At 50.6% G+C, this 18158-nt stretch overlaps 1 protein-coding gene across 3 annotated transcripts in view; it reads left to right on the forward strand.

Annotated features, from left to right (window-relative positions):
* Positions 1–18158, forward strand: part of LOC105481633 (tyrosine-protein phosphatase non-receptor type substrate 1) — a 46183-nt gene that overhangs the window by 933 nt on the left and 27092 nt on the right. For 2 of the 3 annotated variants that reach the window (XM_071079570.1, XM_011741366.3), the window contains exon 1: positions 372–521. In XM_071079570.1, the coding sequence (XP_070935671.1) occupies positions 443–521 (79 nt within the window). In that variant the 5' untranslated portion in view covers positions 372–442. Of the gene's footprint in view, positions 1–371; positions 522–18158 lie in introns of those variants that run through there. The other variant, XM_011741365.3, reaches the window with a different exon arrangement.

The following is an 18158-nucleotide window of genomic DNA, read 5'->3' on the forward strand; positions in this document are numbered from 1 at the left end:
CGCCCCTGCTCGCGCGGTCCTCTCTCCCGCGCTGTCTGTCTCGGTCTGCGCGCCGCCTCGCTCACTCCTCGCTCGCTCGCTCTCCCCCTCTTTCTCCCCCTCTCGCCTCTCTGTGTCTCTGGCTCTCTGCCTGGCTCCCTTGGGTCTGTTTCTCTCTCCTGCCGCCTCTCTCTGGCCGCCCCTGGCTTTATTTCTCGCGCGCTTGGGGTCTCTCCCCGTCTCCGTCTCTCGATTTCTCCTGGGGGGCGGGGAGGGGGGTCTCCAAAAACCGCGGCGGCGACGGCGGCTCCTGAGCCGCTCCAGGCGCCCGTTCCGGAGTCGGGGGGAGGCCCAGCCGGGAGGGGGGAAGGGGGGGAGTCTTAGTCATTTCCCCGCTCCAGCCTGCTCCCGCCCGAGCGCGCACTCACGGCCGCTCTCCCTCCTCGCTCCGCAGCCGCGGCCCATGGAGTCCGCCGGCCCGGCCGCCGGCCGCCTCGGGCCGCTGCTCTGCCTGCTGCTCACCGCGTCCTGCGCCTGGTCAGGTAAGCACCCCCCGCTCCCCACCGCTGCCCTCCCCAAACTGCGGGCTCAGGCCTCTCAGACTAGCACTGGGACCCATTCGGCTAACGCTGAGCAGTAATAGGGAGAGAGACGCCTGTAACCAGCGTTATAGATGCGGAAACTGAGGCCCAGAGAGGGCCAGCGATATGTCCAAGGTCACACAGCCAAGGGTAGAATCCAAGTCTCTTCTCTGAGAGTTTGTCTCTGTGGACTCTGACTGTGTGCACTGTGCTGGGCACTGAGACAAAAGAGCTGAGTTGCTTCACTCAGCCCCTGCCCAGTCCAATGGGGAAGGCTGACTGACAGTGGCTTTCAGAGTAGGGCGGTCCTCCTTCCCCAGAATCTCTCCCCATGGACATACGGCTTTCCACGTTTGACTTCAGGGTGTGAGGGGAGGAGGTGAGGGCAGAGGTTCCCCCAATGCTGCCTGGAATGGAACAGAGACAAGCTGTTGCAATTAGGGAAGAGTGAGCCCTCCCTCTGGTGCGCCGAGTAAACCAGTGTTAGTGTGTGCCTGGGAGAGAGGGAACCGGGAGGCCACGGTAACCCCACAGCGAGCTGCTGCGAGCAACAGATCCTTATGTAAAAACACGGTGAATTGTCCCTGTGGTTGCCAAAGCCTCTCCCTGGTGGTCTTGCTCCTCGAGGCGCTCCCAGCTCCCACTTCCTTCTGCCTTCCCCGAGCTTCCAGGCAGCTCCCTGCAGTTCAGGTGCTCCGCGGGGATGTTACCTGTGGCTCTGAGCATGTCTTTCTGTTGGCCTACATCAAACACCTGGCTGTCGCCGGCAGGCGGGCTCTGAAGGCTACTGTGTATGTTCACCAAAGGGTGAGGTCACCATTCAGGAGTCCTTCTTCTTAAATGGGTTTTGCAAAACCATGGGTCTCTTGGGAGGGCACTGGGTTGGGGGTGGGGGGAGCAGAGAAATGGCGTTAAGGGAGTTGGGAGGGAGAGAAGAATGGGGATCCTGTTTTTGGTCCTCTTGAAGCTATGTTGTAGGCAGAGGGGTCTCTCTGTACCTCCCACCCTTGAGGAGGGAGGTAAAGATGAGCTCAGTGTCCAACACCCCCTTTTGCATTTGCCTAGAGATGGTAACCATCTGATAGCAGGGAGAAAGGGAGAACTAGCAAAGAGTGGGTGGAAGAAGAAGTGGGGGGTGGACAGCTGCTTCTCCCTGCCCTGCAGTTTCTCCTGAAACCCAGGAATTCACATAGGTATCACCCCACCCCACTCCCCCCCAACCCCACCTCCAGTTGTTTTCAGTTATAGTTGGGTCCTTGCTGGGTGGAAGGGAGCACTGATACAGTTCACGTCTCTCCAGTGAGTGGCACCTCCTATCTGCTCCTTCCTGCCTGAGCCGGCCATTTGTACCCTGCAAAAGTCTGAGTTCCTGCCCTGCCATCCTTCCTGGCCTGGAAATGCACAAGTGTCAATCACAAGTGCTTAATTTTCCTGAAGAAGGGAATTGGGCCCGAGTTAATTTCTAAATGTCTATTCCAGACCCTTCTCCGACCAGGAGCCTGTGGTTCAGTCCCTGGCAAATGAGCAGTGACGCTGATTAGCAAGTGTTCAGATGGGCAGCCTGCCTTTCCTGGGGCACTGGCTGGGAACACCAACACCTTTCTTGTGAGCACATCTTCCCCTTTTGCCTATAAAAACAATCTATAAAATGGTAAAGATTGGGCCATAAAACTTCCGTTCCAATCCATTCAGCATCAATAGCCTGAAAAAGTGGGAGCAGCAGAGGGGCCAAGATTAGCTTTGAAATAAATAAATCTTAGGAGGTAAGAATGAATTTCTTGGTCGAGGGTGGTGGGGAAGGGATGGGGTGCGACCATCATAGCTCAAGCCTCCCAGCATCCTTCAGTCTCTGTTCTTCGGGGTCCTGGTCACACCATGGGCCTGGGTAGGGAAGTCACCTGGTTTGGCTGAAGGATGGGGCCTCAGGCCCCTCCTCCTGTTTCTCCAGACATGGAATTTACAACAAAGAAGTAGACAGGATATGAGGGTAGGAAGGTACAAGGAGGCAGTTGTCCAATTTTCTAAGAAAATGGATTTGTTTGAGTGAGAAACTGAAATGTCAGGTTTAAGAAGGCGGCTTTGGATTGAATGACTACTAGTGTCTCAGGCAGAACTGTCAGCCTGGGAGGTGTCACATGATTGCTGTGTCTTCACATGATCACTGTTTTGGGGGGGTGGGGCCAATCATGTGAATTATCTTGGTTGGGGGAGGCAAGGGAAGAAGTTTCTAAAGATTGCTTTTAGCACAAATGCTGCCAAAGGGAAATTCTAAAAAGATCCCAGTGAAGTCACCAACCTATGTTTTTGGACCCAATGTGAGGCCTGTTTCCTAAAACAACTGCACTGAGGGAGATTCTGAGGCTGGGAGAAGGGCAAGGGACTGGGGCCTGGGGACACCTGGCACCTGATTTTGTGTCAGCAGGGCCTGACGCTGAACCCACAGGATGCCTGCTTGGCCCTAGCGAGGCCCTGAGACCTCTAAGTCACTCCCCAGGCCGACCTCAGATAAACTCCCATTCATTTCTTCTCTCTGGCCTGGAGGAGGCCAAGCCAAGTTGCAGTTCAGGATCTGGGGAGAAGCAGAGCCCCCCAGTGAACCTCTGACTCTTTGGTAGAGGGTGACACTCGGGGACTCCTCTGTACTTTCCTAAATGGTAAAGTTAATCTCACTTCCTCTTTCATAAGAAGAGACAACGGGGCGGGAGTGCTTTGGCTCGACACGCTCAGGCCATTGGAAGCTCCTTTAAAGCTATAGTTTTCTCTGAGTACTTTCTGGCCTTTACCAACCCCTCGGGAACTCACCGTAATTCATGTCTGTACTTGCAGTCATGCAGCACCTATGAAGTGCTGGTGTGAACCATGTGTTGAGAGAAGGGAGGAGAACCAACGTTCATTAAACAGTTAACGGCATTCCAAGCTAGATGCTGCACCTGCATCATCTCATCCACAAAACATGAATTGGCTCTTATCCCCATTTTGCAGATGCGGAAAATTGAGTCCCAAACTGGGGAAGTAACTTACAAGTGATAGAGAGGAGCCAGGATTTTGGATACTGGCCTTCCTGCTGGGTGGCTTCTAAGGAATAAGTTCAGTGACTTAATCAGGATGATTTAGTCCAAGCTGGAGAGGGAGTGAGAGAGGCCCCTCTCTGGGCTTGGGCGGAGGATTGTGGAAGAGTTCTTTCTCTGGGCAGAGGTTTCGATGAAGTCACAAGCATTTCTCTGAAAGCCTGCTGAGGGTGGAAATACTGACAGTCCCTTGGTCCTCACCAGTAACAACACATGAGGGGTGATGTGGCTCCCGTAAGCGCCCCCCATCTGGGCTGCTGAGCTCTGGAGCCCCCAGAGCTGGAATATTCCTCCTTGCATCTTCCTGGTGCCCTTTGCGACAGATGGAGAGGGGGTGTGCGAGAGGAAGGGAGTCTAAAAGTGTTGTACGGATCCCACACGCGCTCGCTTGCTGCTTCCAATGGCTCCGTGCGACAGGTTATTTTCTTATTTGTAGTCTTGGACTGACGGAAGGTTTCCCCCCTCTCTCTCTCTTTTTAAATGTGCTCAGATTTCTGGCCTGTCAACACAACTCAGATCATGTCACTCCCCAGCTCAAAACTGTTGAGTGGGTCCAAGTTTTCTTAAAAAAAACCCACAAAGCTGCCGTGAGGCCTGGGCTTCCTCCCTGCCAGGCCTGATTTCCAGCCACATGTTTTCCAACAAGCTGACCTGTTGAGATGCTGCAGGATAACAAGGCTTCCTCCCTGCAGACCGGAGCTTTGCTGGCTACTCAGCCATGCGAGCACCCCGAAGACCCTGAGAAGCCCTGCATTGTAGAATCTCGAGCTGGGTCACATTTACTCCAGTGTTCCCTGAACATACGAACAAGAGGCATTTGATTTGTAGAACAGCCATTAGCATGCGGCCTCACTCCGTTTGGTAAATGCTTTTGTACGGATCCATGCCCTCAGCTGAACTCTCAGCTCTGGGCCTCGGCCCGTGCTGTTCCTGCCGTCAGAAATGCCCTTCCTGTACCTCCTTGTCTTCCTATGTCCGAATCCTACTCATCCTTAGAGGTTCAACTTAATGTGCCTCCTGCGGGGAGGTCAGAGGAGCCTCTCCTCGCAGACACAAAACCTAGTGTAGTGCTAAGACAGTACTAAGACCCCTGGGTATTGATCTGAACCCTGCTACTGACTTGGACAATTTGCAGAAATCTGTGTTTTATTTTGCTCATCTGTAAAAGAGGAATGGTATTAGCCACTCTATTGCAAGGATTAAGTTAATTAATGCATGTATAATGCTGGAAGCCATGCCTTGTATGTAGTAAGCACTCAGTACATATTAACCAGTGTTGTAATTAGCATGGCTTTATTCTGTTTTGATTCCTCATTTATAACATTGGGATGGATTTTCATAAAGCATCTAGCACAGTTGCTTACACATAGGGGGTACTTAAAAAACAGCAAAGGCTGTTCTGTGCACAAATGTCCTTCAGCTTGATATCTTCCTTGTAGCTTTTTCCTTTTTTTGGACGGAGTTTTGCTGTTGTTGCCCAGGCTGGGGTGGAATGGTGCAATCTCAGCTCAACCGCAACCTCTGCCTCCCGGGTTCAAGCGATTCTCCTGCCTCAGCCTCCCGAGTAGCTGGGATTACAGGGATGCACCACCACGCCTGCCTAATTTTGTATTTTTAGTAAAGATGAGGTTTCTTCATGTTGGTCAGGCTGGTCTCGAACTCCCGACCCCAGGTGATCTGCCTCCCAAAGTGCTGGGATTAAAGGCGTGAGCCACCGCACTGCCCAGCTTTTATGCTGTTGGGGGATGGACAAGTTGAGTAGAAACCCAGGCTAGAGTGATTTAATTGCCTGTTACTAGGGACTGAGCGCTGTGGGCACAGCCTGCCTCTAGGTGTCTCTGTCTGGATCCACAGGTCTGCAGTTGTGGATTCCCGTACCTGCAAAGCCCTAGGGGGCCTGAGAGAGCCCTCTGTGCTTTCATCCAGTGCCTTACTGTGCGGCCAAAAGAACAGAGAGAAAAAAACTGGCTGGGCCCACGCAGGAGATCCATGGCAAGGCCTGGCTGGAATGCCAAGCCTCCTGTGGTCCAGGCCAAGGCTTTTAAAAACTGGGCTGTGCTGGAACTTTCCACTGTTTCAGCCAGAAATCTGACAGGATCCCGAATTCCGTGGGAAAACGCTACAGTAATACTTATAGGAACCATCTGGGTTCTCTGCTTCCTGGGCTCAGCACTTGGTGTGTGCGACCCTGGTGGTGCTCACAGCCACCTGGTGATACGCATCGGTATCTTCGGACCCATTCAATCGGCGAGGAAACTGAGGCTCTGAACCGTGAAGCAGCTTGCCCAAGGCCACACAGTAAGCACCGGATTTGGATAACCACCGTCAGCCTCATCACAGAGCCTATGTGGTTAACTGTTGTGCCATTCCTTAGCCGTCACTGAGGCTTGCTTGACAGGTAGGGAAACTGAGGCCCAGGTGTGATGGCACCTTGCTCCCTTAGTGCTCCTCTCGTTTTGTTTTTGTTTTGTTTTTTTGGTTTGTTTTTTGTCTTTTGTTTTTTTTTTTTCTGAGATGGAGTCACTTCGTCGCCCAGGCTGGAGTGCAGTGGTGCAATCTAGGCTCACTACAGCCTCTGCCTCCTGGGTCCAAGCAATTCTCCTATCTCAGCCTCCCCAGGAGCTAGGACTACAGACACACACCACCACGCCCGGCTAATTTTTGTATTTTTAGTAGAGACTGGGTTTCACCATATTGGTCAGGCTGGTCTTGAACTCCTGACCTTTCAAGTGATCCACCTGCCTCGGCCTCCCAAACTGCTGCGATTACAGGCATGAGCCACCGCACCCGGCCTCCTCTCGTATTTCTATCAGTGCACCTTCCTATGAGGTGGGGGCAGTGTGTGTCCCCAAGGCGTGTCCCTGTCACCATACTAGAGAAGGAAGCATCTATTTTCACAGCTGAATCTGCTTTCCTGTTAACTTTGGGTGTTCCTGGGGTGGTTATTCTGATGAAGCCCTCCATGAGATAGATTTTCCCTGCCAGGTGTCTTGCCAGGCCCTCGGTCCAGAGAGATGCAAAACAGCTGAGGTGGAAGTCGGAAATGCTGCAGAATTGGTTCTTTGTGTCTGTAAGATTTCCTGGCACATTCATTCGGGGGCGCAGGGTGTTAGATGGCTGCAGATTAGCGCCAAGAGCCCAAGGAGATCAGGTGCTCGGATCAGGAGGGAGATTGGAAGCTGGGAGTGAGCGATGGGCCTCCTAGCCAGGAGGGACGGCTGGAGCAGGTGGGCGGTGATACCAGTGCCGTTTCTACAGTTCCATTCTTCAGGCCGACCATCGGTGTTCTCCAGAAATGGAAGCCCGTGGTGGAAGGAAATACTCGGTACACGATGTGCTCGGCACAGGCTGAGCCTTGAACATGTGTTAGCTCTTCCTTATCTTTTTATTTTGGAAAATTTCAAACATATGCAAAATGAGAAGGAATGATGTAATGAGCCTCAGCTTTGACACTGATCAACTCTCTACCGTGCTTGTCCCCTGCCCCTATTTTTGCTGGGGAGAGGAGAATCGGGGAGTATCATAAAGCGAGTGCTAGACATGGGGTGTCATTTCACCCACCCATACTCTCTCCACATCCCTTCCTGTGAGCTGTTGTCTGACCCTCACCACGAGCCAAACAGTATGGTCCTTCATCCCCACTTTACAGATAAGGAAACTGAGGCTTCCCAAGGCCAAGTGGGGCTCATCCTTAGGCCACACAGCCAGTGAGAGGTAAAGCCAGGCTCCACTCCTCACTTTACCCTTAACCACTTTGCAGTCATTATTAGGGTCATTTTAATTGTAAATATTCATTCAACAAATATTTTTGAGCATCTACTATGTGCCAGGGGGGCTCTAGGTGCTTGGAGGATACAAATGTGAACAAGACAGACAAAAACACCTGCTCTCGTGCAGCGGACATTCTAGTGAGGAAGAAAAAAACACACCCAGGTAAACAAATGATGCCAGGTAGCTGGGGAGAAAAGCAGGAGGAGGGAAGAGAGAAGGTTAGGACAGAGAGGGCTGCTCTAAAGAGCACAGGCCTCAAGAAAATGGAGAAGTAAGGCCAGGCACGGTGGCTCACACCTATAATCCCAGCACTTTGGGAGGCTGAGCTGGGCAGATCACCTGAGGTCAGGAGTTTGAGACCAGCCAGGCCAACATGACGAAACCCCATCTCCACTAAAAATACAAAAATTAGCCGGGCATGGTGGCGTGTGCCTGTAATCCCAGCTACTCTGGAGGCTACGACAGGTGAATCGCTTGACCCCAGGAGGCAGAGGTTGCAGTGAGCCGAGATTGCACTCCAGCCTGGGTGACAGAGCAAGACTCTGTCTAAAAAAGAAAAGAAAAGAAAAGAAAATGGAGGAGTAGCCAGTAGCCACGGGGATAGCAGGAAAAGAGCCCTCCATGTGGGAGGAATGGCAGGTGCAAAGGCCCTGAGGCAGGAAGGAGCTTGTATGTTCCAGGAGTTGCAAAGAGGCCAGTGGGGCTGGAGTGAAAGGAGAAGAGGTGGGGGAATGAGCAGGGGTCAGGGCCAGACCAGCAGGATGTGGCTCATTGAGCACCTGACATGGAACATGTCTGGCTTGTGACAGGATCATTATGCATTCTCTCATTTAATTCTCACCACAGTTCTGTAAGATAGGAAATACCATTAACCCATTGGACAGATGAAGAAACTGAGACTCAGAGAGGTAAAGTGACTTGCCCAAGGTCACACAGCTTTTATGTGCAGAGCTAGGATTTAGGCCCCTGAATGCTGCAGCATCCCCATTGGCTGCTTTCGACGGCCACCCTTACACCCTTCAGGCTCTTCACCCATAGCAGCTGGAGTGAATCAAGTCATCTTTGGTTCTGCTGAAACCTTTTTCGGTGGTTCCCACCACCCTTAGTAGAAAATCAAAGTCCTTACTGCATGGCATTTCTGGACCATGTCTGTCTCTTCATCCTTACCTCTTACCACTCTCCTTCCTCCCTGGGCTTCAGCCTTGGCAGCCTCCTTTCTGGCCCTTCACCAGGTTCTTTCCCACCCCAGGACCTTTGCACCGGCTGTCTCTTCTACAGGAACATCTTCCCTGGTCTTCGCTTCCTTTGGGTCTCAGGTGCCACCTCCCTTCCTCGGATGCTTTCCCAACCATCCCATTCCAAAAGAGGTTCTCGCTTGTGATTTTCTATCACTGGGCCAAATCTGCCTGTTGCCTAGTGCTCCTAGCCATTTCTATATTAATTCATTACATTATTTCAGCCCTGTCTCCCCCACTAGGATATAAGTTGCATGAGAGATGGGCTGTGTCTCTTACTCACTGTTGGGCCTCCCAGGACCTCAGTACCGGGCCTGACACAGAGTAGGTGGGTTAAAAGATACTGATTGAATGAAAGAACAAGGTGGGTACTAAAAGCCCCCTTTTAAAGAGCAGGCTTGGAGTTATGAGGTTGTACAAGCAAAGCTTATTCCCTAACTACCACACAGTCCCACCTCTGCGGCCAGGGCCAGGATCATACCACAATTCCCTGCCCATCAAGCTGTCATAAAGAACCCTAAGATATCAGGAAGCACAAAGATATCAATGCCAGGAGGGATAGGAGGAGGCAGCCAAGAAACCCCAGAATTCGTACTTAAAATTCTGGCTATACAAACTGCTTGCCCCACTTTAGATACCATGATGAATGATCAGGTGCTGCAAACCATGAAACGTGACGTAATTAGTGCTGCACTCTAGGCTGGGGGTTGGCTTGGAGGCCCCACCTTGAGGTTAGCCTCCCCTAGAGGGTCACTGCATGAGGCAATCTGGTGCGGGGTAGGGGTTAGGACAGAGGGAGGTGGAATCAGACTGCTTGGCAGCCCTGTGACCTTGGCCAAATGGTTGTACCTCCCAAAGCTTCACATCTGGTCCTCTGTGAAATGGGGGTGGTAACAGCCCTGTCTTACTGGGTTCCTGCAGAGGTTCCATGAGGCCTGTCTTGCTCTGGGCAGCGTTGGCGCTTATTAGCTATTGTTACTGCTGTTATGTGATTGTCATCATTTTATGGTTTGGGAATTTTGAAAGCTGGTGGAGTCCCCGCTCCATCTTTTGCCAGCAGGGAGACCTGAAACCCACTCTTCTGCCCCCTCAGCCTCAGTTTCTCCTTCTGTGACCAGGGGGCTTGGCTCGGCTCCTCTCTTGCAGGTCCCTTCCAGCCCTGATGCTCTAGCCTGCATGTCCTCCTGGCCCTTTGTCCTGGTGACTCCACAGACTCCTCTGGCAGGAGAGGCCATGGAGGAGCTTCTGCTTTGGGGCACATTCCTGAATTGGAGTCCAGCATGTGCCACTTACTGGCTGTGTACTCTGGGGCAGGTGTCTTCCCAGCTCTGAACCTCCGTTTCCCCATCTGCAAAATGGAACTGCTAACGTTATTTCCTCCCAAATGGGTGACTATTGAGGGTTAAGGAATTAAGAGCTGTGGAAAGTGCTTTTGCAAGCTGCAAAATGCTCTATAAAAGGAATCAGTGAATAGTGTCAGCTTGGGGAAGAATCCCGTCAGTCCGGAGACTGACTGCTGCCGGCAGTGTGCTGAAACCCTGGCAAATGTCATTTAATAAATGCGTGTCGCTTTTAAGGGGGACTTTATCTCGGCTGGGAAAATGTGTGCGCATCCTTGGCAACCTGAGAATCCAGAAGCCCGAACTGGAGGGAACCTGTCGCAGGGAGAAGTGATTGCATGGGGTGGCTCCAGGCTCCAGTGTTGGAATCCCACCTCTGCCACTTACCTGCCTCTCCAGGCTCTGCTTCCTCATCTGTAGGAGGGGATAGTGACAATAGCACCTGCCACTCTGGGCTGGAATGTCCTGAGGGCTAAATGAAGGCTTCTGGTTATCTGGCCTAGCCCATGCATTGCCCCCATGAAAGTATAGCCGTGCAGCAGCAGGGCCTGTCTCAGGGCAATGGTTGGGGCCTGGAGGTTGGGAGAACCTCCCAAGCTCTCAGCCTCTCCAGACCTTGGTTTCTTCCTCTGCAAAATGGGGAGAAGGAAAGAAGGTCCTTAGGTTGTCAAGGCACCAAGCCTAGTAGATGTCAATGTCCTCTACCTGCTCTTCCAGCCTCTGCTGGTCCCCCAAAAGCCTGTTAAGTCTAAAGGATATTTACACAGATTTGCAGTTCTTTTCCTGCCACTTTGCAAACACGGTCACACTGCAAGCATCGCTTCATCACCTCCAGGTTCCATCTGAACCCGGCAAATGCTCCATAGGGCTCCCAGCACTGCCTGTCCCCCCTGACTCCTTGCCAGCAGTGTGCTCAGCCTGCTCACCTCATGCATGCGTTGAGGCAGAGCTGCCTCTCCTTCGGAGAGGATCCTGAGCCTCTCAGGCTTAAGGACGTGGTCATCTGTCGCCCCTATCATCTTTAGACACCCATCTGCATGGTGACAGCTGCTCTACATTGAGTACTTACTCTGTGCCAGGCACGCTAGCCCGTTTCATTCTCAGAACAACCTTAGTATCATCATCATCATCATCATCATCATCGTCATCATCATCATGAGACCCATTCTGCAGATAAAGAGCCAGAGGTCCAGAGGGGGTGAGACATTTCCCGGAGTCTCATGGGTAGCAGAGTTGGAATCCAAATCAAAACATACTTTCAACCAGTGCCAGGCACTGCTCCAACCCTAGGGAAGAAAACTCAGTTCCTGCTCTCAAAGGACTTATAAGAGTCTATGATAGGGAGATGAGCACTTTTAAAAAAATTAACAAGGAAACGCGTAGTTTTTTGAGTGGGGATGATATACAGAACAATTAAGCAGAGCCAGGGACATTGAAGTGGATAATATTTTAGACAGAATGGCCAAGGAAGGCCTCTCAGATAGGCCTGAGGGAGGGGAGGGAGCCAGACACGTAGATATCTAGGGATGAGAGTGCCAGGCAGAGGCAATGGTGAGTGCAAAGGCCATGTGGTGAGTGGAGAATCCGGCACAATTGGGAAGAAAAAGGCTGTAGGCCCCTGGGTCCGCTGTAAAAATTCTGGATTTCACACTTGAGTGCAGTGGGGACTGCGGAAGGGTTTTGCACAAAGGAGGAATGTCACTTGACTTAGGTTTTAGAGGCTCCTCTGGCTGCTGGGGGAACGTGGCTGGTAGAGAGGTGAGGCAGAGGCAGGGAGGTCAGCGTGGAGGTTCAGTCAGGGTGGTAAGAAGAGGTCAGGGTCTGGCCATGTATTAGAAGTTGAGCCAGCAGGATCTACTAACAGATGGGTTGTGGGACGCAGATGAAAGGGAGTCAAGGAAATGCCTCATTTTCAGTCCAGCACTTCTAACCACAGAGCATCTGACCTGGGGAGGGAGGGAGCTGCATTTCCTGTTTACAGGTGAGGAAACAGAGGCTTAGAGAAAAGCGACTTTGCCAATCACCCTGCTAGAGACAAGACATAAAGGTCATCCGGTCCCAGAGCCCGAGCTCCGGACGGTCTTACCACCTTAGTTTATCTACTCCATGGAAGGGGCCACCAGAGTCTGCCCCTTCCTTGCAGGGATATGGCACAGCACTGAGTTCTCAGAGCTACCCGGGGCAAGGGTGAAGGAGTGGGGACCCTGAGCCCCTGGGCCAGCCCTCAGCTCATTTACCAGGCCACATGCATCCCCATTTTTGGTGGCTTCAATGCAGGTAGCAGTTTCTACTGCAGCACCTGCTTTGTCCCTGCCCAACGGGTGTATCCAGTGGTGCCGGCAGAATGCTCCCAGTGCTGGCCTGTTCTTCAGATGGGCAACCAAAACCATCCTTCAGGGCGCTAGGTCAGCCCAGTCCCAGGTCCTCCCCATCTCAGCTTCCTTATAGCCAGTGAGCATGTTCCATGGACTCTACCCTGAGTCCTGTCACCTCTGCACCTTTGCTCATGTGGTTACCTCCTCTTGGAATGCCTTCCTTCACCCCAGCCTCTCTCAGCCTTTAAGACCTAGCTCAGGGGCCACCAGCTCCAGGAAGTCTTCCTGGGTTTCACTCTTCCAGAACCCCATCCCCAGACCTCCTCTTGCAACACTGATCCCCATGTGCGTGGTCATTGCTCATGTCCAGGACGGCCCCACATGCTAAGATATTCTCAAGGGCAAGGGCCTGTCTTATTTAGCTCTGTTTTCTATGGTATCTAGGACAGGGTCTGGCAGCAGAGTGAAGTTTGAGAGGGCATCAATGAATCATTCTGACTCCAGAGGAAATTGCTGTGTAGTCATGGCTGTTGGATCCCCAAGGTCTCTTCTTGGGAACTGTGGCATCCATGCAGCCATCCACTGGTGCAGCCCCGACCATGAATGCAGCCCCAGCTACCTTTCACCTCCCTGCATGGGGTCATGGGCTCCAGCAGATGGTTCTGGGCTGGCCTGTTCACTGCTGTGCCCTGTGGCCAGCACATAGTAAGTAGGTGCTCTAGAAAGGTTAGCACCTCCTATCAAGGGCAGGACCCTAGACAGATACCACACAGGGTGTTGACCACCAGGAGCCCGTGGCAGACTTGAGGGAAGTGTGTCTTCTCACATCCTCCATCACCCTTGTGCTTGTGGAAACTTACACAGCAACTTCATCTATGCCAGGCACATTCCCAGCTGGACACATTCCCAAACACGGGCACACGGACACCTGGGGTGCACACAAATAGTGGCATGTGCATACCTCCCTGCTTGTCAGTGCGCATACCCTCACAATCACATTTACGCATTCACCACTCTGTCACACACGTGCCACCCCCACACGCACACCCTCTACACACACATACACACCACACTCACGTGCATGCCGCTCCTGCATCACCCTCCCACACACTCACACCCTCCCACACATGCCCAGGCCACCGTGATTCAGACACTCTCCTGCACACAATTCACATGCCCACACCCATGATCCCTAGCCCCCCATTCAGACACACTCCTGTGCTGCACTCTGACATATTCCGGCACACAGGCACCGTCTCTTTCACACTCCTTGTGCCCACCCATGTGTACATGTGTGTGCAGATGCTTATGCTCTGTATACTCATACATCTATGTACACATGTGTTCTCATGTGCATACTCTTATGCACACTCAGCATACTCATATTCACATGTTCTATTGCAAGCCCTGTACTACATCCTGTGTACATCCGCTTTAATGCACACTTAATGTTCACATGTTCTCTGCATAGCCCTTTATTACATCCTGTATGCATCTGTTTTAATGCACATTTATGTTCACATGTGCTATTGCAAGGTCCTGTATTACATCCCCTGATGAGGAGCTGCTATAAGTGTGGGGCGGAAAATCGCAGCCTTCTGAGGATGCTGAATAACAATAATGGTGAGGGAAGAAAGGAGCCGGGTATCACTGCAGCCACTCTAGAATGTTGAGCGCTGTGCACTGCCAGAGCTCCAGCCATAGCCTCCCAGGCCCTGGCCATCCTTGAGTACAAACAAACAATCTACAAAGAATCCAAACAGGTGGCCTCCAGCCTGTCCCTGTGACTCCTGCTGTGGTGGCCCACTGCTTCCAGGGGATGGGCAAGCTCCCATGCAATGGCAGTGAGCACCTGGGCAAGGCTGGCTCTTGGGAAATGTGTTTGTTAGCTTCATTATCCCTGCCCCATGAGACAGGCTTCTGGAAGACTCACACCCCCGGGCAAGGCAGCCCTCCCCACCCCCACCTCAATCTTCAGTTCTAAGTTGATATTTTTTCTATTAGGAAAAGCATCTATGTGGGCCGGGTGCAGTGGCTCATGCCTGTAATCCCAGCACTTTGGGAGGCTGAGGCGGGCGATCGCCTGAGGTCAGGAGTTTGAGACCAGCCTGGCCAACATGGTGAAACCCCATCTCTACTAAAAATACAAAAATTAGCTGGGCGAGGTGGCAGGTGCCTGTAACCCCAGCTACTCGGGAGGCTGAGGCAGGAGAATCACTTGAACCCGGGAGGTGGAGGTTGCAGCGAGCTGAGATCGTGCCACTGCACTCCAGCCTGGGTGACAAGAGTGAGACTTGGTCTCAAAAAAAAAAAAAAGAAAAGAAAAGAAAAAGAAAAGTGACTATGCATAGTTTTTTTACTCTTTATGAAAATTATTTTCGTCTTTTAATCTGAAAAGTCACACACGAACATTGTTTTTTAAGAAATCAAATATATTTTCTAAGTCCCAGTGATCAGTTCTCAGCCCTCATCTTACTACATCTCTCAGTGGCATTCGATGCAGGTGGTCGCACCATCCTTGGCCAGTTCAAAGAAGAGAAAGGAGATGTGGCGGGAGAAGCAGGTCACAGCAAGGGGTCAGGAGATGGGATCTAAGATGCCAGCAGGAGCCTCTTGCCTAAGGGTGTTAGGTATATTCCGGATGTGATCATTTGAGTGATTTCTTTGAAATCCATCTTTGCCTCGAGGGTGGAAGCTCCATGAGGCCAGGGACACAGCCATTTCACAGCTCTTAGCTCAGGGCCTGGCACACGGAAGGATCCAGAATGCAGCACTGACTGCCCTTCCTGTGGACACTGAGTTGCTCTTACAACAAACATGGTGACCACCCACTGTGCTGACTTCTCCCCTTAGAAAACGTGTTCATGTGTTTTGTTTCATTACTTTAACTTTTTTCCAAAACCAATAAATGTTCACTGCAAAAAAAAATACAATATATGATTTATTATAAAGTGATAAGAAAACATGCCAACCCCCATGCTACCTCAGTCCCATTTCCCAGATGTAACACACCACAACAGTGCCATGTTTAACCTATCGTCCTTGCAAACCTTTTTCTCTAGACATGCGATTGACCAATCAACAAATATTTATTGAGCATCTACACTGTGCCAACCACAGTAGCAGGAGCTGGGGAAACAGCAGGGAACAAAACAGACTAAATCCCTGGAGGAGAGGTTCATTCAAACAGTACACATATGGTAACATACATCATTACATGTACAGTTTTTTAAAAAACTAAATGAGATGCTATAAATATTCTTTTGTGTTCATCCAATTTAGAGAAGCTGAAAAATGCCCAAAGTAGGAGGGGAAAAAAGAGAAAAACCTCGTGAGGTTTAGATTCATGATCCAAAGAGAGTTACATTTTTATAGCTTTGTTTAATACCCTCCAGTTGTTTATATATAGTTTTATTTTACAAAGTCATGATCATACAGAGAGTATAGATTTTCATCATCTTTTTTTTCTTATGAAAGAAGTGCAAACAGAAAACGTAAACAAGAGCAAAATTCCATGTAAATCTACCACTCAAAATAATCATGGCTACTCTTTAATATCATTTTTTTCCCCAAAACTGGGAGCTTGGGATCACACCGGATCTACCACTTGGTAACAGACTCTGATCTTGTAACACATTTCTGTTGTAATTCTGTACCATCATTTTCATGGCTATAGACTTGGCCTATAGCTGTGAAAGTGGATTCACGGTAATGGGATCAGCCAGTCTCCTTTCCTGGGATATTAGGATATTTTCAATTTTTTATTTTCATGCAAACACTTAAGTGAATGCAAAGCAAAAGGTCTGCACATATTCTTAGTTACCTAAAGGTATGATGTTAGATTGTTTTTCTTCACTTGTATTTTCACTACATCAAAATGTTGATTGCAGTTATCTTTGGTGGTGTGATGTGAGATTATTACTTTGTTTTCATACTTCTTTATTTTCTCTAAATGCCTTGCAATGAACAGGTTTTATTTGCATAAACACAATATTATTTAAAATGATGCCATGAAAATTTCTATATGACCGCCGTTTTCATGGTAATGGCTTGTTACGGCTGCCTGTAATTCCACATAGGGGATAGGCCGTAATTCACTTAACCATCCCCTATCATTGACCGTCTGGGCTTTTTCCAACTCTTTAAGATCGTTATACAGGAAACCTACTCCATATCTGGGGTCACGTCCTCAGGGAGCAGCCCAGCAAAGGCTGGTGAACAGATTTCACACCTTTGGTTCATCCTGCCAAGCTGCTTTCCCGAAAGGATGTTCCAATTTCCACTCCCACCGGCAGTGCGTGGGAATGCCTGCCCAGCCGCCCTCCTCTCCCTGAGACGGTTCAGGCCCCTGGACAGTTGCGTCCTCTGCCAGGCGGGCAAGAGAGAGCAGGAAATAATTTGGCCAGCAAGTGACCCCAGACCCAGAACCAGGAGTGATTTTTAACAAGCCTGATTCTCAGAACAGAACCTGCAGAGAAAAAGAAAGCAAGCAAGGAAAAAAAAAAAAAAAAAAACCTCTCTACTGGAAAAAAACACACACATACACAGATTAAAATAATATTTGGCACTTACGTCGCACTTTTAAAATTCTTCAAACGCTTTATAAACACTAGCTAATTAATTAAGCCGCCTAAATCTGGCTGCAGTTGGTGGAGAGAGCTTGAGAGGAGCTAAAAAAAAAAAATGGGGGAGCCAACCCTACACAACTCCAGATTTTATTGTCGCCTGCCTGGGGTGTGATTACAGGCCTCCGGCTGCACCACAAGAATAGCCCTGCTCCAACATGCTGCACGCCTGACTCCGCAGCCTCTCCGCAGCCTCCTGCTCCCTCACCAACTGCTGACTCACAGCCCCGTGTGGTGTTATTGATAAGGATAATAATAACTGCAAGCCAGGCTCAGTCCCGGGCTCCAGGCCTGCACCCTCTCCTAGATATGCCAGTATCAACTCCATTTAGCACAGGAAGAGAGAGGAGATTTGCCCAGGGTCATGGAGCCGACGAAATCCTTCCTTCATTCGTTACGGTATTCATTCTGCATATTTTTATCGATGACACTGTTTTAGGCAGGAGGTTGGAAACAGTCACTTGTGGATCCTGCATCCTACTATTGGGAATGTGACAATCCAGAGAAAATCAAATATATGAATAATACAGCTATGTGATGATAACGGGAATGAGAATTAAAACTTACCCAGCACCTATGCAGCAGTCTTACCACCGTGTTGGGGTCCTCATGACTGTGCTGGGGTGGATGCCAGAACCCCACTTTGTGGATGATGGAATGGGGGTCCAGGGAAGGTGGGTACAGAGGTGGCTAAGGCGGGAGCCATGCTGTTGCCCAGGCCTGCTGGCCCCAGCAGATGTGCTTCCTCAAGGCAGCCTTTCCAGTTGGTCCAGTCTCGAGGCTGAAATACAGACCTACTGGGAAAGTTTCTAGCTCAGTGCTGCTGGCAGCTGCTGGTGCTGCCTCTGATGTCCCCGCCTGGATGGGCCTCCCACACATCTGGCCACCAGCCTTACCCCTCTCAGGCTGTCTGATGCTGGCTAGGCCTCTGTCCACTGTGGGTTCTGTTTTTTTCTCCTGTGCCATGAAGATCTTGCCATGTTCAACTTCAAATGGAAATGAAATGAGAAGCTGGACTTCCTGACAATAAAAGCAGTTGAAGTCTTAAGTGATTGGTCAGGAAAATAAAGTCGAAATGGTCATATTTACACCCAGAGCAGGTGAAGTGGTCTAAGGTACTCTGAGACTCCACTCACCTGCCATGAGAACTGGACCCCAAGGGTGATCCCTTGCAGTCAAGACTGGGTGAGGCTGGAAATGGGAGAAAGAGGCAGGACAATGGGCAGATAGCCCTGGGCTTGCTG

This window comes from Macaca nemestrina, chromosome 15, assembly GCF_043159975.1.
Source record: "Macaca nemestrina isolate mMacNem1 chromosome 15, mMacNem.hap1, whole genome shotgun sequence".
Classification (NCBI taxonomy): domain Eukaryota; kingdom Metazoa; phylum Chordata; class Mammalia; order Primates; family Cercopithecidae; genus Macaca; species Macaca nemestrina.